At 35.3% G+C, this 21,161-nt stretch overlaps 1 protein-coding gene across 2 annotated transcripts; it reads right to left on the bottom strand.

The window, feature by feature from the left end:
• Positions 1–1,438: 1,438 nt before the first annotated feature.
• On the bottom strand, positions 1,439–19,292 carry LOC107502217 (lipase member N). 2 transcript variants are annotated; one of them, XM_016129233.2, is made up of 9 exons: positions 17,368–19,292; positions 16,646–16,763; positions 14,014–14,212; positions 12,269–12,378; positions 9,884–10,020; positions 8,055–8,201; positions 6,547–6,618; positions 5,945–6,016; positions 1,439–2,735 (listed from the first exon to the last, which is right to left on the bottom strand). In XM_016129233.2, the coding sequence occupies exons 1-9, from the start codon at positions 17,473–17,475 to the stop codon at positions 2,502–2,504; spliced, it is 1,197 nt and encodes a 398-aa protein (XP_015984719.2). In that variant the 5' UTR covers positions 17,476–19,292; the 3' UTR covers positions 1,439–2,501. The 2 variants fall into 2 exon arrangements, with proteins under 2 accessions (XP_015984719.2, XP_015984720.2); XM_016129234.2 differs by lacking the exon at positions 5,945–6,016.
• Between the last annotated feature and the right edge of the window lie 1,869 nt (positions 19,293–21,161).

Raw genomic sequence — 21,161 nt, 5'->3', positions numbered from 1 at the left:
TAAGAAAAACAGGAGAAACTGTTAAATTTTCATAAATTCATATTACACAGTCGGTAATATAAGTTCCTCATCAATTAGGAATTGCTAGACTCTGTGCCTACTTGGGTATGATCCTGATATTTCATACAAAACAACAAAACATGTGTTATATAGCAATCTTTTATTCATCTTATTTTTTTCAGCTTTATTAGATATAATTGACATAGCATTGTGTAAGTTTAAGATGTACATGTGTTTTGATACACTTCACATATGAAATGCTTATCACAAATAAAATTAGTTAACACATCCTTCACCCCACATAATTACTGTTTTGTTGTTGTTACTGTGAGAACATTAAAGCTCTACTCTCATAGTAACTTTCCAGTATACCATGCTGTACATTAGATCTCCAAAACTTATTTATCTTGTAACTAAAAGTTTGTACTAACGTCTTCCCATTTACCCCACCACTCAGTCCTTGGCAACCATCATTCTACTCTCTGTGTGTATGAGTTTGATGTTTTTAGATTACACATATAAATGAGATAGTATAGTATTTGTCTTTCTTTGTCTGACTTATTTCACTTAACATGATGCCCTCATGGTCCAACCATGTTGTTGCAAATAGCAGAATTTCTTTCTTTTTTATGGCTGAGTATTATTCTACTCTGTGTGTGTGTGTGTGTGTGTGTGTGTGTGTGTGTGTGTGTATTACATTTTCTTTATCCATTTATCCACCAATAAATATTTAGGTTGCTTCCATGTCTTGCTATTGTGAATAATAAACTGTAATAAACATGGGAATGCGGATATCTTTTTGAGAAAGTGATTTCACTTCCTTTGGATATATACCCAGAAGCAGGATTGCTGGATAATATGGTAGAAATAATCTATTCACTCATTTCAACTTGATCGTTAGAGTTTGAAAACACATTATTTTCTCATCTCCTGACTTAATTTTCCAAGTAATTTTGACCTAGGTTAGTACAAATATGACCTTTGCCAGGGTGTCCCACTGTCATTTCTATACCATTTGAACACATTTATATAGGTATATGTTGCAGTGTGGATTTTGGAATGTTAGACTTCCCGAGTTAAAATCATGACTCCTTCACTTGTGCAATCTTAGGCAAATTGGCTTTTATGCCTCTTTTTACTCTGTGCTTCAATTTTCTCATCCGTAAAATGAAAATGACCATAACACTATCCCACAGGGTTACAAGTTTTAAATAATATTTCATGTAAAACTCTTTGCAAAAAGATATAAGCTATTACTCAGACCTATGATAGCCAACGTATTTGATATCATATGCGGAGATAAAGTATAAAAAATACTGGTATGGTAAAAGTGGAACATAGTTTCTTCTGTACTTCTTGCTTTGAAGCACAAAAGCTTAGAGTTTTTAAAAAATACTTTTTATCGAAATACACATAGCAGAAAAAATACACACATTACAAATGTGTAACTTGAACTTACACTAAAACTTCATGCTACTCTTGGAACTCTGTACTAAATCCTAGAATCAATGTCTGGCATCATTTAGAGACTGAAATAAAGCAAGATTTTGGATATTCCTAGTGCCTTTTTTGCTGGTTCTAAATCAGGCTTTCTGGGACTGCTTTAAATGTTACTTAGGTACAAATGCAGTAGTATAAATTCTACTTTGACAATAAAGACATAATGCCTGATCAGTTGAGTGCATTTTAGAGCAAAATGAGAGAATTATTTCTTGTCTGATATAAATTAAGACTATTGCCTACTGTCAATGAGCTCTAGTACATTATTATCAAAAGGTTTTATTAATTTAATCTTGTTTTAAAGACAGTGACCTGTAGTGAATAGTTTTAATAATTAATAATTCAGTTAATTCTAGCAATTCTCAATCTTGTTTTTTTTCTAGCTTATAACAGTAAAATAAGCTCCTAAAATACTTAATTTTTGTTAGTTTTTCGTTCTGCTGTTTTCTCTCATGTTCGATGTGGACCAGGCCTCATTTCATGGCTTGATTATAGAATGACATAATGACTATTACCTCAATTGTGATTTCAAGTAAGCCACAGGATTACAGCCTCCCAAAATATATTCCCAATGGCTGCCTTGGCATGGTCTTTCTCCCTAGGCCTGCGCTCCTCTGCTTATGTTCAATCCCTTAAAAAAGGGAATGGGGAGCAGGTATTGTTTTCATGAATCCATTGTGTATAATTGAAGTTGGAAAAAGTCCTCTTTTAACTCCTCTCCCAAGTGTACGTTTAGCAGAGGAAAATTTACTAGATCTTCTTGGATGAAAAAGAGCCCTGACTGAGGGTAAAGATTCTGAGATTTCAGATGTGGACATTTCTTAGTGAAAGAGCAGCACAGTTGAAATAAGTCCTAGTTGAGATTCCATGATAAGGGAACACTCAGCAACAACAACAAGGTGGAGGATGTTGGAGCAGACCTCACTGCTGATTTGCATTGCATTCATCCCAAAGCCTCATGGGCTTGGAAGCAACTTTTAACTGAAAAGTAGATATATCAGTTAGGAATGTGACTTCATCAAATCTATGATTTTACTGTACACCCGTTCAGCAGCATCGAGGCCCCAGATGAAATCAATGTGGTTCCAATCTGGCAATAGCTTGAAGTAATGGAGATTTCTGATTTGGGGGAGTATCCTGGCCACATCCTGGATTGTTACAAGGACGTCATTTCCACCAACCCACATTGCAGTAGGCACTGTCATGGCAGTCAAGTCATACAGTGGGGGACGACTCTACGGAAGAGAGAGAGAAAGGGCATTCATGAGAGGAAGATCCTCACAGCAACAACTGAATTCAAATAAGCAGAGAGACTTGCCAAAACACTGTCTATCAAGTTTATAGTCTAGTAAGGAAATAGATTAAAGCAAGCATAATGATTCGTATCTTCAAGGAGTTCGAAGGAAAGAGGCAAGATAACAAACATTTATATACAACGTAGAGTATGTTAAATGGCATAAAACACTCCACAAATACAGTAGAAGTAAAGACAAGGAAGAAAGTATTTCCAACTGGGGGCTTCATATAAAAGGAGTTATTTAAAATGACTTGAGGTATGGTTGGATTTTGACAGATAGGAAAGAGGGAGAGAGGAAGAGCGTGTATGCCATAGGAATGGCAACCTACCCAGTGTACCCAAAGAATATGTGTGAAGGAATATAGTAGAATGTAAGATTGAGAAAGACAGTAAGGTCTATATGTCAGGCTAAGGTATCTGGACATATTTCAGAAGTTTTGGTGACAAGGTGGAATCATTTCTCAGAGCTCTGTTTTAGGATTACTGAATGGGCATCAGTTTGTGGAATGAGTTAAAGAAGGAATAGTTAAGAGGTAGGTCTTGAAAAAATCTAGACAAGCAGTATGGGTGGTTTACAGAAAGGGGTAATTGAAGCTATGAAATGGCTAAATTCTTCAAGGAGGAAAGGGAGAGATGTGACGAGTTTTGGGGGAATGCTGACAATTTGACAGTGGTGGGAGATAGAGAGTAGCCAGTGTTGAAAACAAAAAGAGCCTTCAGAAGGGAAGAAAACAAAAATTGGAGGCCATTGCATGCTAGAAGTCCAGGTTAGGGAAATGAGTTGCAAGAATACTGTAGTAACTAACATAACATATTTTTGAAGGTGAGAATAGGCAATTGCATTTGGCACTTAAAAGCCACTGGCGACTTTAAACAGAGTAGCTATAATAGAAAAATAAAGACCAAAGCTATGTTTTCCAGGGTTCAGGAAGAGGGGACAAAGTAGAGATACTTGTTTTAAATATTTAAAAATATTGATAAAAATGGAGTCATGAAATGATGACTTGATATAATTGATAGGTTGAAGAAAGGTTTTTCTTTGTTTTTCTCAAGGGACATTAGTTCACTTAAGATAATAAGAAGGTTGGGGCTGGGTGAAATGGTGAAGGGATTAAGAAGGGCAAATTGGTGGTTACGAAATAGTCACATATGTGACAAACAGCAGAGGCAATACAGTCGATAATATTGTAATGACTATGTATGGTGCCAGGTGGGTACTAGACTTTTAGGAGGAACACTTTGTAAATTATATAAATGTATAACCTCTATGCTGCACATCTGAAACTAATATAAAATAATATTGAATATCAATTGTAACTGGAAAAAAATTAAGTAAAAAAATAAATAATTAGCCACACACTCAAATAAAAGAGTAGACTGTCACTTAAAAAATAATAAAATGAATCAGGAGGAAGAAGATGAGAGGCAATGGGTCAAGGACAAAAAATCAGGCTAGCTTGCAAAATAAGAGGAATTTCACTTTCTGAGAGAAAAAAGGGAAGGAGAAAACCAAGAGGACAGAGACATTTTAAGGTAAATAAGAAGGAAATTAAGACATTTCATTTATGCAACAAATAATTATTAAGGGCCAAACAAGTGGCAGGTACTCTTCCAGGTGAGCAAATATTGGTGAACAAAACAGAAGGAAATCCTTGCTCTCATGGAGGTTACATGGTTTAATTCTCTTATTTTTGATAAAACAGTAAGTGCAGAGATTAGGCTAGAAACTTAAGAAGAGGGCAAACTGACAAGACTAAAATGTAATAAAAATTGGCTTCAAGTGATCTAAAATCACAAACAAATTAAACAGGATTGGCCTGGAGTAGGGCAGGACCAGCTAATGGCTGATAAATACTAAGGACATTTACACTTTCACATACTTCAGTTATCACATTGTTCGCTTTAATCTTATATTTGTTAATTTTACCTTAATAAAGCTGAAAAAATAGAACTTGACTACAATGGCTTTAACTTTATGATTTTTTTGTTCCATTTTCTTGTAAATGTAAACAATATGTAACAGGCTCAATAAAAATAATGGACAAAAACAGAAGTATGTAAATCTAAAATGCCAGGCTTCTTTATTCCTTCATGTCCATTCACTTTATTCTTCCTTTATTCCCCTTTCAGAAGATAATCACTTTAACATTTGCTTTTACTTTTTTCTGGCTTGTTTCTAAACATTTGAAAATACATGTATTTGTGAATGTGCATAGTCTTAAGGGCAGTAGAAAACTTTTGGGGGTAATGGAAATGTTCTGTATTTTGACTGTGATGAATTCAAAGCTCACCGAATTGGGCATGTAAAATTAGTGAATTTCATTGCATGCAAATCTCACCTTGATCAAGTTGATTAAAAATAATAAAAATGCATAGCTCTCATACTTGTCTTAGGCTTAGTAGATAATTTCTCTAACAATCCAATCCATTACTGACTTATGTTTACACTGATAGCCTTTAAGAAGAGGTCAACGTGGCAAAACACTGGAAAATTTTAATTCAATATGCTCAGTTCATACTGAGAAGCCCAGCCCTTAACTGTGAGAAAAGAAATGATGGCAACGGGATTGATTAAAAGTACAAGAGAGCTAAATGAGTCTACAAATTTTGGTGTGTAAAATTAGAGGGAAATGATGCCCTAAGACTCAACTCTTCATGGATGGTTACTACTTTTAACTTTCATGTGGAATTCCAATTCTTGTTATTGGTATTAAAAAATGTGTCATTTACTCCATAAATTTTTATAGATTCTTATAAAACAATTTTCAGTATTATGCAGCCATTAAAAATTATGTTAAAAAAATCTCAGTAACATTGGCTATGTCTTGCTATAACTGTAAATGAAAAAGCAAAATCTAAAGTTGTGTAAAAGCAGTGATACTTAGGAGTTTGGAATGCAACAAAATGTTGATATATCTAGTTATCTCTAGGTAGAGAGATTATAAATTATTTAATTTCCTTAGTATATGCTTCCTTTATTTCTAGATTTTCTGCAATGAATACATATTAAAATTAGACATTTTTCTAAAAGCTCTGTCAATCTGTGTGAATGCCACCATTTACCAGGTAAGATTCTTCTCACCCTCAAATACCTTCTTATTACAATTTCTCTAAATTATCCTTCTGGGGGCTTTTGGAGTAGCTCACCTGGTTGTAGTGACGCATGTTCTCAGTTTCATTTCCCCAGTCATAAGCTCTGAATTCATCAGATCGGTAAAGCTGAAATAATGTTTTTTAGAAAAGTAATCTTCGGAGTTAGAATCATGAATTTTTAATAATAAATCTTGGGAAAACATTGTACAATGGGAAGAAAAAAAGTCTCTGGACCACTAGAAGGATATAAACACATTTTACCACTATGAAAAACAGTCAATAGAGAACAATGATTTCTCTTGGTTTGAAGGAAAAGTTAATGGAAAACCAAAACTCATTAAAAGGAAGTCAAGTCTCAGATAATTCCCTTTCTGGGGAAGGCTCAGATTTCCTGAGGCTTTTCCAGTTTACCTCTTGCTTTAGCTTAGGGCCTATTTTAAAAGCTCTGATTTATGATGGAGTTTATTTCTGTCACCTACTTGGTCTGCACCTTACCTGCCCTTTCTCTTAAAATCCAGGGAAACCAAATCATTAAGATGGTAACACAGACAAAATGGAAGCTAGCTGCTAAGCTTCTTAGAGTAGGTGTGCTCTCTCTGTCCTTTCACATAGGTGAAAATAAGGATTGGAATGGTTTTCTATGACAAAGACACTACCTGTTTTATATGCAGTATGTTCTGTACTGATGATCCTGTGGGGGCGTGTGACATATACACATCCATTCGACTCTGAAGGAAAACAAAACACATGTTACAGCAATAATAACCTAATGAAATAAACTATGCCTTTGAGAAGCAGAGAACTGTTCTTCTAAGAGTTAGTAAACAAATATTGAGAATCATCTAGACAAATAAGATTTACGTCAGACACTTAAATATGAATGAACCATGGGATGACTAGTGGCATGGGTTGCTTGAAAGTAAATCTGCACCAGCTTTGAAACTAAGGATAATTTATTTATTTTCAAGCAGAATAAGCAGTAGTGGACATCATGGAGCTAAGCAAGTAGGAAAGGTATTACAACAGTGTGAGCGTGGTGGGTAGTTTGCGTATGTGCATGGACGAACATGTACATGTCAGTAAACCAAAACCTTGGATTTCAGGATATAACTTTATTATATTTTTTGTGACTTTGGGCAAGTTATTTAACATCCCTGAGTTTCTGCATTTTCATCTATTAAATGAACATGCTAAAAATCATACTACCAATTTGGTGGACTCTTGTGAAGATAAAAGGAAAATGTTACAAAAGCAAAGCTAAAAACCAATTATTTTCCTATGCACTATACTCCAACCTTTGTAAACACTGTAGAGATGAAAATTATAGAGAACTAATATAATCATAATTCTATATCTCAGAATATAATGAAACTAACGAAGAGAACTATTAAAAATCTTTACTTTTGAATAGGCAGACTTCGAACAATGATTCCTTATGGTTTTCAGTCCAACATAACTTAGTTTCTTAAAGAATAGGAGTAGGGTGGGCTGGCGAAGAAACATTTGAGACTAGCATCACTGTCAGTCTCATTGGCTGCCATTTGGAATATGACAGCAATAACTATCCAGTCGCACTCCTCTGAAAATGTGAACAGCTCCTCCCACCCCTCTCCTCCTGCTCTTCTTCCTCATATTCTCAATCACAGGAATTAGTAGATGAAACAGGACTGCTGCTTTTTCCTAGGAAAGAAAGTCCACTTCCATTCCATTTTGCCTTGTAATTTCCAAGTTAAGTGATGAGTTTTATTTGAAGCCAAGGTCACCCATAAAGTGAAGGCACACAGGAAATAAGTTCAATGCATGTATGCTCTTCTTTTCTTTACTAGGATTTTAGGGTTTTTTTTAATGCACTATATTAATTGTAAAATCAAATTCTCTGTAGTAAGAGGTGGCTGATTGCAAATGCGTGAAACTACGACTCATTGCAGAATATTCATTTTTCTAACTTTGATGAAAGATGGAAGGATGAAGCTGCCTATTCTCCTTCTCAGTCTTCATATTCATGTTGGATTGAATACCTAATATTCTATGCATAGCAAATCTCTGCCTTTCAGGGTTTAGAATACCATATTAATTTATGCAGTGTAATAGATACATCAAAATGAATCAAAGGAAAGTTGGAAGTTCTTAAAACATTCAGTAGTCTCATAATCATCATACATACCATATTCATATTTTTCTTGTCGAATCCAGCCCATAAGGACATAATTTCACCACATAGCATCCATAATATTTTGCTGTCGCAGATTTTGACAGAAGGCGGCTTCCTTGCCTTATTTTCTAATAAAAAACCTTTGGTACCAAAAAAATTCTGTAAAAATAAAAAATAATTATCCTTTCAAAAACCATTTCCAGACTTCTTGACATTTCCTTCATCCCAGGAATGAGGATTCTTGGAGATCTATTTGTACTACTATGTGATATTTTGGTCAAGGAGACCAAGGCACTCAGGCAAAGTAACTATTTATAATCCATCTCCACGCAGGAAAGTCACCAGACATAATTTACAATAAGATTGAAGTAAGGACCCTCAACCCCAAATTTGCTTCTCTACAGTGAAGCATCCCTTTATGTCCAATCTGTAATCGCCTATATTTCTTATTTCTCATTAATTGGCAAGAAAGGCAGAACGCTTTCTCCTTAAGTTTAAATAATGTCCGGAACAGGAAAGCAAAGCAGGATTTTCCCTATTACCCATGCGTAGATTGTTTTTTCTCGTAGTGTCCCAGATTAGCCAGTTCTTATTCTGAAAAGTGCATAATGGTGCACTAAACAGAGGGTGTTACTGGACAGAAAAAAAAAAAACTGATGTCATGGGAGGCAGCACTGTAGGGCTTGGAAAGTGAGCATATTTCGGGACTCTCTGATGAGAGGACTGGAGCTTCTGGGGACAACAGATATGAAGAGGTAGGATTTAAAATGACAGAAACTTTGACAGTACAGGATATACAACAGATAAGCCAGGGACAATATTTGCCTTGGACCTAACTTATGTAGGCCAAGCAATACATATGCAAAACAGGTATATTTAGAGAAAGATGTGTTTGTCTATCTCTGACTTTAATTTAACTAATTTATCTGCCTAACTCTGCCCAAATGTAGAAAATATCCAACACTAACTGATGTCGACACATGTTGAAATACAACTATCAACCACACAAAAGAAAAGTTACATCACTTGAGTTTATAGTAAACCATACAGTCGAACTATTTTCAAACCAATAATTAGGTTCTATGGAAATTCTTTTTTGTGTTAGCTCTCAAATAATTTTTTTTCCCATTTCCACCATTATACCCAAACGAGGCCCTCATCTTGTATATGAGCTACCGTGATACTTTAATTGGTATCTTTGACTTCATTTTGGTAAAATACTGTGTCCCTTGTGCCAATGACCTTTTTAGAAAATCAAAAAACAAACAGAAAAAAACTTTCAATGAAAAATTTCCAAATTCACAATTGGCGATCAAACTGCTTTCCAAACCCTTGGAAAATAACTTATAAATATTTGAATGAATAATTGAGCTATAAGACAGTTAGTCTTTGGAATCTTAGCTTTAATAACTTAGAACAAGCTTGTATATGGGAAGAGGCATATTATTCAGGCTTATCTAATAACAAAGTCAGAGACATCAGTGGTCATGTGAAACTTAAAAGTGTCTTCCATTTGGGCATTGTTAATTCATTGACTTGCCCAGTGGAACAAGAAAACTTGTGAGTAAACTTTAAACAAACATAGTGCTCAGCTCAGCTAGAAATTCTGATGTGTACTCAGTTCTATTAATAGCTGAGTATAGTAAATTGTACATGATAACTATAGATACTGTGATACAGACATGCACACACTTGGACACACCAAAGCACATGGTTGTAGTCTGGTTTTCATAAATTTATATAAATTTCCTACTTTTAATTCATAATAGATATAAAAATAATAAGGATCCATGATTCAAAATGAGACCCTCAGATATATTTTGGTGAAATGCGGAGCGTACCTTGATTGCAGAACTTGGAAGTAGAAAAAAACTGGTAAAAATGCCCGTGGGATATTTGAATGAGACCACAGGACCCAAGGCAAAATTCATTTTGATTCTTTGTGCCACTTCAGGCATGGTAGAAAAGGCTACAAACCCTGAGAGAACAGAGATAAGACAATCTTGTAAAAATGAGAAATACTTATGCAATGTTTCCCTAATAGAAGTGAGACTCGCTTTGTCATTTGTATCCTATTGCAATGGTTTTGGGCATGAATTGGGAAACTCTTCTGAGTTATTCTGGAAAGACTATCTGCCTTCAGTCCTCTCAACTCTCAATTCTCCATTTTTCTTTTATTCTGGACTAATTTACTTGATCGGGGAAAGTGAGGGATAAGCTGCTGAAGCAACTACTGCTAAGTGAGCTGTGGACAACCTCCCTTCTCAAGCATGGGGTAAGTGCTGGCAATGTTGTCATTTCACCCTCAAGTCTGAGAGGCCAGATTGAGTCACGGAGCTTCTAGAAGTAAATAATCAGCTCAGGGGAGGTGAATTAATAAGTTATTTATGCAGTATCATAGAGTTATTCCAGTTTTTCTTTCTCACAATGGAATGAGATTTCATTGTTGCCAGTGTTTCACTGAATGCTTATCCACCCTCCAGAATCTTTCCTGCTTCCAAGAAGGAAGGGGATTTTCCTCAGTCCACCATGGTCCGAGGAAGGACCAGGTGTCTCCATTTGCTGTGATCTTTCAGCAATAGCATTGCACACATTTCTAGCCTTGAGGAGGCCATGTGGAGTTTCTGTGTGTTTTGGTTCTCAGAGGTACCATCCTGTTCCCCTTTGCTGAATGAGTGAGTGAGTGAGACTGTGTGTGCGTGCGTGCATGTGTGTGTGTGTGTGTGTGTGTGTGTGTGGCTCCCCCCCCCCCTCCGAAATTCTTGTTGAAACATTGAAACTGTCTTGGCAAAAAAAGATCTGTGTATCAACAGACTGAGCAACTGATTCTGAAACAGGCACAGCACTTACTCCTAGAAGATCTCTGGTGAGTTTTTTGGTGGTTACACTGACTGACTAAAGAGCCCTATTGTCATTTAGTGAGCTGGTGCTTGGGTTGCTAACTGTCCTGCAAAGAGTAGATCCTTCCCACAAAATGAAAATTGCTCTGTCCCAAAATACAAATAATGCTTACTGAAAATTTTCATGCCCTAGATGAAGTGCAGAACCTCAAAAGATCAAATTTTCTACGTTTTATTTGCAGAGCAGATATAAGAGCATATCTAAGTCCTACCCAGTTTACTAGCTCCCACTTAAGTCATCCCTGCTCCATCCAATGCCCAAGCACCTCACTTGTGATGTCAAACTGACCTGGTTTAAATCTGTGTTCTGTCTCTTTAGTGTTAAGAGACTTTGAACAATCCACTTAACTTCTTTGAACTTCTGTTTTCTCTTCTATGAGATGGAAATAATCAGCAGGATTGTTTTAAAGCTTAGAAAGACATATTGTGGGAAAGGTCCTGAACACAGAGCCCTAATCCTAGTAAATGCTCAAGAAGTATTGCTATGATGGTATAATTATTTGTCTGTTAGTGGTAGTTGCTTGTTTTGGTATTGTATTAGTTTTTTGATAGCCTTTTAGAATAGTCTCTCTGATGTTCACTGCCTGTTTCAAGCTTGTAAGCTGCCTATCAATATAAAACACTGATAAACATATTTGCTATTGATGATTATGGTGATAATGAGCCTACGGTAAGAATATTTATTATCTCTTGCACAATTTCACACATACTTAAATATTACATTTTCACATAACTCAGTATCTTACAGTTGAAAACTTTAGTGGCAATTCACTAACAAATTCACACTTTCAATAGTATAGATTCCTTTAATTTTTTATTTGAAGCTAAATTATTGATCCCCCCTCCCCCGCCAAAAAAAAAGATCTAGAAAATTACTAACAAGTAGATCTTTAAAGATCACGGCCTTGAAAATAAAAAAGCTTACTATATAGATAAGCCCATTTGACTTATAGTAAGCTTTTGTGTTCCAACTCAAAAAAAATGATTATATCTTTTCAATTTGTTCAAATATAAATAAAAAGGAAGCTAAGATTGATGTGTTCTTCAGGGACATTTCATGGCATTAAGCTTTACTTCTTTGGATTTTGGATACATGTTCTGAGAAATTATATTACCATGACAAAAGTGCTTTTGTGATCAGAAATGGAGAAAAGGTTTGCCCTAAATACCATCTCTGAAAATTCAGGTTTATAGCTACTAAGGTTATATGCCCAGTATTGGACAGAGAATTAAGGGCACTATAAATGGCAGTAACTGTGTTCTAATTTAAAAATGAAGTTTTGCAAGACTCTGACCCTTGTTAAACCTTGACCCTTGTAAACATACCTATTGTAGTGCCAAGTGAATGTCCAATGAAATACAGTTTCTCTTGGCCAGTTTTATTTACAATGAAGTCTATTATTCCCGGGAGATCATATTTGGCCATTTCATCAAAACTACAAAACAAAACAGGAGCATGTAAATATTCACAACTAAATTTAAAACTCAGATGGCATTTGCTCACTTATTCTTTACACACAGAATTCTGTATTGTCCACTTATTTGGTGTGTATTTCATAATTTATTCAATTACAGGTAGGCTATTGTAACTTTTGTTTGTTGCATTTACTTTCTAATGGCAGGAATGACTTCCAGACTTGTGTATACTACCCGAAGTTCAGTCTCATCATTCTTCTTCTTCATTCCCTTATATTGCACTTCTTTCATTTTCCTTTCTCCATCTAGTTTTCATGCTTCTACTTTAGACTCCCCCAGAGGACTTCAAGGCTCTTACGGCTATTTAATATCCTGTTTTGGAAATAGAACTCGTTGTAGATAATGATTCTACCATGTAATAGCTGAGTAACTTTTGATAAATTACTTAAATGCTCTGAGGTTAAGTTTTCTTATCTGTGAAATGAATATAATAGTACCTGGTGTATATCAGGGATATTATAGGGGTTAGGATAGTATTAAAGGAATGATTCTTAGCTGTTAGAAGGCACTCAGTTAGATGTTGCTATTATTAATATTTCTGTCCGTATAAAGATATATCCAACATATACTATAGTACCAGTTCAGCTGGCATTAATACAGGAGAATAACAAGGCCTATATAACATTTACTTGAGTCAGGTATCTCATGGCTAGAGGCCTGTTTATTAAAACAATATGTGAGGAAATCTCTAGATTAATATTTCCAAGTATAAGAGAATTGTGATACCTTACAGTATACAAGATCTAAGCTCCCAGCCAAGGACCAGCGATACAAAATATTTCCTAATACTTACCACTTCCCAAGAGCGCAACCTTTAACAATTTATGCTATCTTTCCCTTCTTTTTAACCTGTCAGTGGGTGCTGAGTATTTCATTCATATGGTAAGAATACACACTCCATTCTAGCAGCAGGCTTGCAAGCCATGAGGGAACTTGGGCCTATGAAGGGAAGCCTATTGTGGACATTAGCCTGTCCACTGGTGACAGCAGAAAACTTTCACTAAAAGAAATAGTGTATCAAACGATTCTTCTCCACTGCTCATTGACAAGGTTTTATAGACCTCATACTGGAGTTTTTATGAAAACCATGTTCTATACAGTTTCAACCATAGTTTCTCTAAATAAAATATATAGTATCGATACACATCATTATAAAATTGGTTGGGTGTCCAAGAGAAAAGACTTGTATAAGCAGCAACAGAATAAATATAAGCTTTGTGAAAGCAGGGATTTTGTTCACCTTGGAATGCTCAAGGCCTAGAAAAGTACATACAGTAGGCATTCAATAAATATTGAGTGAGTGCATACATTAGCCATAGGAACTTCCTCAACTATCCTTTCAGACATATTTATAATGTATAGTATTGGATAGAATTGGATGTTAAAAGGATCTTGTTAAAATGATACAATTTGCCTGTGAGAGAATCAGTATAAGTCAAAGCTTCTTGCTGTTTATCTCTTTTGAGATGTTAGTAGGAGCTGCAAGGAATGATGTGACTTCAAATATCATAGGTTATTATTAATATCATTCATACTATTACATTCAAAGAAATTGTCTTAAACTTTCTTCATGATTTTTCTTAAATACAGTTTACCTAAAGGCCCAGAATTCCTCTTCAGTCACTGAGAGTGTTTTGTGTCTTCTTGACCAAGTGGTCCCCCTACTGTTCCCCATCCAGACATCATAACCGGCATCTGCTAGAAGGAATCCAAGGCTGCCATTGGGATAATTCACAAGCCAGGAGGCATTGTCTGCAAATAGGGCATGCTGCATATACACAACTGGCCGAGCACCTGGAGGGACGAAGGAAAAGGAGAGAGAGAGAGAGAGAGAGAGAGAGAGAGAGAGAGAGAGAGAGAATAATTTATTATAAATAGAGCATATAAATAGAACATTTTAAGAACATGACAGGGATAAAGAAGCTGTGGTACATATATACAATGGAATATTACTCAGCCATAAGAAGAGATGAAATACTGCCATTTGCAACAACATGGATGGACCTTGAAATAATCATGCTAAGCAAAATAAGCCAGAGAAAAAGTTAAAAACCACATGATATCAATTATATGTGAAATATAAACCTAAAAGCAACAAACGAACAGGACAAACAAACAGAGACTCATGGACATGGACGATAGACTAGTGGTTACTGAAGGGTGGAAGATGAAGAGGGAAGAGGGAGGTAGATTGGGTAAAAGGGGTCAAATATGTGGTAACAGAAAGAAATCTAACTATGAGTGGTAAACATGCAATGCAATATATATATGCCTTACTGTTGAATTGTACACCTGAAACTTACTGGATTTTGTTAACTAATGTCACCATAATAAAAAGAAATAAATTTTAAAAAATTCTAAGAAAGAAAATAAATAGTTCTAAAAAAGAGGGAAAAAAGTACATGACAGAAACATATACACACACCAACACCACTACCACAACAGGAAAAGCAAAAACCAAAAATGGTATTCGTTTTTCCCTTTGTCTTTTGTGTAGATTTTTATGATCACATAACAAATTTCTCAAGCACATAGTTTGTATCTGGTTGTATGCTAACTGACATACTTGAGCTTATTTAATTCTTACAATAACTATATATAAAGTAGCTACTATTTCGAGGATCTTCATTTCACAAATGTGGAAACTGAGGCTTAAGGTAGTTAAGTAACTTTCCCAAAGGGTGACCCAGCTAACAAGGTACAGAGCTAGTACTTAAGCTCGGTTCTATTTCATACCAGAACATGTGCTTGTAACTGCTCTGCTCCATAGCTTCACATTTACTCATCTCCTGGGTTGGGCTTACAAACATGAAGAGTGATCACATTTAATGAAGTCTCATGCCTCTTCCAGTCCTTCCTCCAGGGAGGAACAGGACATGAGTATAAAGGCACAATGACTAGTTCTTCACTAAACTTCTAACCAAACCCCCAGCCTCTGCCCACTGGAGAGCATTTGAAAACTATAATAATAAAATCAGCTCAACATCAGTCTGCCAACTCTCAAATTCCCATGGGAGAGAGTGTTCAGGGAGATGAGAAGGATTGGGGCAGAAATTTATCAAAAAGCACTATAATTTAATGATTGAGTGCACAGGCTCTGGAGTCGGGCTGCCTGGGGTTGAATCTTGGTTCTTTCATTTGCTATTTGTGTGAAATCAAATCTGTTTGATAACCTGTTTTGCCTCAGTTTCATCATCTGTAAAATAATAACTATTTATAGTATTAACCACATAGGGTTGCTGGGAGGTTTAACTGATTTAAATTAATGTTAAGCTTTTTCAACAATACAGCTAATAAATGATCTTTAATTCCAAATCTTCTCCAAATTTACCTCCTGAAGCAAAACTTTTCCTTGTAAATGTTTTCTCCTTTTGTATTTCAGAATCCTGTCTCCCCCACGGCCAGGGGAGATTGAGTTGCCAGATTTGGCCAAACACCAAACAAGATAAATAAAAAATCCAGGATGCCTTATTAAATTTGAATTTCTGATAAACAATGAGTATCTTTTTTGTATGAGTGCTATATCCAAAGTGAGAAGTATAAAAAAACTTGTTTGTTGTTTATCTGAAATTCAACTTTAAATTGTGTGTCTATTTTATCCGGTAACCCTACCCATGTTCTACTCTCATTTTTTTTTTTAAATTCTGAAACTCCTGAATTACAAATTTTTTTCTTAGGGAAAGAAAATGTCACAGTATGATTATAGCCGCCTCTGAATGTAGATGGTGGGAAAGATGATGCAGTGATCATGGTAAATGATTAGCCACTGAGGCTTTGCAGAGATTTTGCTTTTTCTTCTCTCTCCTTCCTCAGAGGCTTTGCAGTTATATCTTCCTTTTAAAGAATAGAATTCCTCTGCTTATGTATGGCTGACTCCTCATTCAAGAATGAGGGTTTATTAACACTATGCTCTTTCATTCCACAAATCATCACTTGGTCCCTCAAAGCACATGTGAATGTTAAGGTACCCCCCGCCCCCCTGGAAAAAGAAGTTTCAGAAATGCCAGTCATTTGACTTGATTTTTTATCCTGCAGAGGAAGGGCTATTGATTCTAGTGGCTCATAGCCAACTTCACACAACCCAGCTAATGTCTTTCCAACAGTGAGAAAATTCACTTTCCTAGAACATAGTAAATTTGCATATGAGAAATCAGTCACTTAAAGAATAGCCAGTACAAAATTTTGATCATATTCAGTCCTTCTTATTAAGAGAGACACATCTTGTACCTGTGCTCCTAGCATCTCTTCGCCCATAGGGAATTCTGTTGACGCTGAGTATGTACCCATCTTGAGTGGTGACTTCATACTCTTCACTGGGGTAACCATTGTAGGTGATTAGTTCACTCTGCCCAGTGAAAATACAAGCATTAGCTAAAGATCTTTACTAAAGGTTATTAAAAGGAACTAGAACAAACCGCCTGGTATGTATTTATTGGGGTTAATTATCTTAATCTGTAGTCCCAGATAACTGTAAAATTAATTTACTACAAAAAGTCTTGGTAAAAAAAAATGTATAATATTAGAAAATGTCTACTATTGGCAGTTTTGAGGGGGGATAATATTTAACATTGACACATTCTTTTGACAAAACTCTATTTTCAGGTCAATTTTCTTTTGACACCCTCTTGGTTTAAAGATAATAAAACCAGTAGTCGGGTAGAGAGCAGTCATATTTACCATCCAGATGGCTTAAAACATAAATTCTTAATATTCTTAAAATATAAATTCAAAAGAGGAGGTTTTCTATAAAAATACAGTTCTGCCTTTGTATTACTAGAAAGTATTATTTATTCAGCCAAAAGAGCAGATATACCTAGCTTGACTCTTAGAGAAATGTTTAAAATAATCTGTTTTCTTATCAGAGATTTTCAGCTATAACAGAACCTTTAATAATTTCATAACCCATTAATCAAATTATTTGGCGTTCTTTGATATTTCCCATAACTTACAATATTCATCCACACCTCAGGATTTGCTTCATTTTCCAAATTAAAGAATCTATTAGCATTTAAAGTTCCACAAATCAAACATGTCGTTGTAAAAAACAGCCACATCATGGGAATGAATGCCTGACATAAAACATTTAATAATCACAGATTAATTTTATATATCAAAGTCAGTCAATGAAATAAAGATAGTGCCCTAATAAAAACTTGACTAACATTCTGGGAAAGATGAGAAAGTGTGGAAGGGAGAAAATAACAGTGAGCTAACTCTGAGCATTATTAAATTATTTTTTCACTTAGAAACTACCCTTGACATGGTCCAGTTCTGAAAATGAAATAAATTTAGCCTACTATGGAGGCTTATTTTTTTTGTCTTATTTTAGTCAAAATTTTTCAATTATTTTAAGTCTTTGCTCACTTCTGAGTTGCCAGAACACCTAAAGATTCAGAGGACAGGTTTTCATACCATGGCAAAGCTAAAAGTGGAGTTTTCCCCTAGTCTAGCCCAGCATCCCACAAAACAAACAAGAACTGAAGCTTCAACCAAACAAACAAGTTTACCATCAGTTTCTAACGATGTGATTATTCTCACGTAGACACCCAATGGCAAATTTTAAATAAATGTTCAATCTCTCCTCCTTGGCGTTGCTTAAAAGCATGTCTCTTTAAAGGCAGGCTAACATCATTGCAGTGGAGACTACTCAGCATATGAGAGCTGCAACTCAATAGCCTGAGATTGAAGATCAACCTCACTACAAACAAGATTTATAACCTTGGGTAACAAATTTAGTAGCATTTTCTCTTGGTTTCCTTGTTGGTAGAGTTAGAATAATAGTGTTACAGGGTTATGGGGAATATGATAGGGTAATAGAGAGGATTAAGTGAAATGTAAAGCACTAAATGCAGTGTAAACTCTTTCACTACTTAATCCAAGAATGAGTAAGAAAGTAATAGCAGAGAGGTTTCGTTGTAACAAAGTTATGTCTGACTTCTAGAAATTCAGAATTTACTTTTGAAATTAAGTAGCTTTCCATACATTTGCTATCTGGTTGAAGACCATTTTATATCTGTAAATGATATATAATTTAAAAAGTTTTTGAAATGAATAATAGTTAATATCTATTGAGTGCTTAGCTTGTGCCAAAATTATTCTAAATACTTCACATAGTTATTTAAACCTTAAAGAAACTCCATGAGATAGATACTATTATTAGCCTCATTTTATCAATAAAAAAACAGAGATTTAAGATCTGCCCAAGGTCACAGAGCCAGTAGGTGACAGAACTAGTACAGGAATACAGGCAGCCTCTCTCCATAGTCCTTATATCTGACTACCACTCCTATCTGCCTCTTGATCGTGATAGATCTTGATCTTACCTTGTTAGATAAGTTTCCTCTGCTCCTGAAGACTCCTTATGGATTAGGAACTTCTGATCTTCGGCATGTGACATCAGGATGAAGAATGAGATATGGTTGCAGTGACAGTTAGAAGCTAGAGAGATGAGAGACTGGAAGCCTGTGGACATGGAGGCCTGGACTATGACACACACACAGGGCGTCTTCCCAACACACCAGATGCTATGATGCACTCATGGATTGTGAAATAGTGGTCTATATGATGCCAAATAACCAGTTTGAATCCTTCACATTTCCATTGAGTGTCTGTTGGTGTTGGGAGTTTTCAGCAACATTTTGAAACCAGTGAGTCAAATGGAGAAGAATGTATTCCGGATCTTAATATATGAAATCAGAGATAATAATATCTACCGCCTCAACCCCACACCATTACTTTGAGGGTCAAATGAAGTAATGAACAGTTGACCCTTGAACAACACAGGGTCAGACTTCATGGGTCTACTTACATGTAGGCTTTTTTTCCAATAAATATTGTATATTTATTTTCTCTTCCTTATAATTTTTTAAATAACATTTTCTTTTCTCTAGCTTACTTTATTGTAAGAATATAGTATATAATGTCTATAATAAGTAAAATGTGTTAATTGATGATGTTATTGGTAAGGCTTCCTGCCAACACTATGTTATTAGTAGTTAAGTTTACAGGGAGTCAAGTTAAACACAGATTTTGACTGCCCAATGGGTCGGGGCCTCTAACCCCTTCGTTATTCAAGGGTTAACTGTATGTTAAGGTACTGATGTCAACCATCTAGTGTATAGGGATGTGACTGAATGTAACTAAATTGAGAAGATGAGGCCAACTCTTGAGGGCAGAAAGAGTTTGGAACTAGTAGTATGGCAGAGGAAACTAATCCATAGCTAAAGAGATCTGAGCTGCTGTCAACTTTGGTAGTGACCAGTGTGGGTGTTGACACACAAACCATTTAGCCACTACCTTAAACAAGATAGAGTTGGAGGCCTGAGGAGAATGAAGATAATTTAGCGCTGAGCCCCACATGACGTACTAGATAATGGAGGTGCATTTCCCTCAATTTTCTACTTCATTTTGTATGCCCGGAGAGTCTAGGCAATAATTGAATCTCTTTCATCTCCCAACATGAAGAAGGGTAAATTGCTACCCAGTATGATACAGGAGTTTTAGTTCTATTAGTTTGGACTTATTTTCAAATCCTTTCAAAAACAAAGATATCATTTATATTAGTACAAATCCTAAGATCTATTCCACTTGAGTGAGAAATTTCATGCCAATAAAATAAACGTGGAGTGAAAGGAAGCACTCACCTTGTTGGAATAGATGGAAATATTATGTAGCAGTCCATACTCAGTCGGGCTTTGATGAAATACTCAACCATGCTTTGCCATGATGGACAGTATAACGGCAGAGGTGCGTGAACTTGTTTGGAATCTCTTATGGGTTATAATTTTAAAAATAATCCCTTTAAACAAAACTTCCATGGATTCTTTGGAGAGTTTTAGGAAGCACAATATTCTTGTTATTAATGTTGATTTGTTGCCATGACTTTAGGTCAAAATAGAATGAAATAGTTAAACTTCTCAGGCCTTTACAGATTGTAGACCAGCTTAAATCTCAGGAATTTCTACACCATTGCTTCCTCATATTCTTTCCTCAACTCTATAAGTGTTATTTGAATAATCTAAAGAATTCTAATACTTTTGCTAATATAGATACAAAGCCATATCAAATAAATGCAGCTAACTTTTTCCATTATGTTTTCATCATTCTTATGTAAACTTGCCATTTTGGTAAGTATTTAATATGTTGAAATTAATTAAAATGAAATACACAGAAAATTTTTCTTGGTCCTGCAAAATACAAATTTTACCTACTTTTTTTCTTTTTTCATAAAGCCGGATGATATTAGAGCTGGAAAAAGATTTAGTGGGAAATGTAGATTAAGGAGCAACCTTTCAGAAGACCTGTGGTATTTCTGATATTTTGACTCAAGGATCACATCACAACCTGAGCAAATTGTTTAATGATGGCCACCCATTTGATTATCAAGGTGGCCGAAATACATGGTTGAACATAGATCTTTGAACTTAATATCTACTTGTAAAAATGATTATTATGTTTCTTCCAATGTCCTAGGTTAACTTTTGCTATTATTATGCCTCATCTTTGTTTGCTTCTTTCTCTCAAAAGACTGCCTTTTCTTAACACAACTTTGTACCAGAGAAGGCATAATTTCATCTTGAAAACAACTCAAAGCTAAAAAGATTAGGCATAACCAACAAAATAGAAACTAATAAGAATTTTGGAAAAAGAAATAATTTGAAACCTTACACCCTTGAGACAAATTTTGCCCTGGAGCAAAACGATTAACAAACTTTGGTTTTAGAAAAAGGTCATTAAATTACAT

This window comes from Rousettus aegyptiacus, unplaced genomic scaffold (genome assembly GCF_014176215.1).
Source record: "Rousettus aegyptiacus isolate mRouAeg1 unplaced genomic scaffold, mRouAeg1.p scaffold_m13_p_6, whole genome shotgun sequence".
NCBI classification, from domain to species: Eukaryota; Metazoa; Chordata; class Mammalia; order Chiroptera; family Pteropodidae; genus Rousettus; species Rousettus aegyptiacus.
This window is presented reverse-complemented; position numbering and strand designations above follow the sequence as displayed.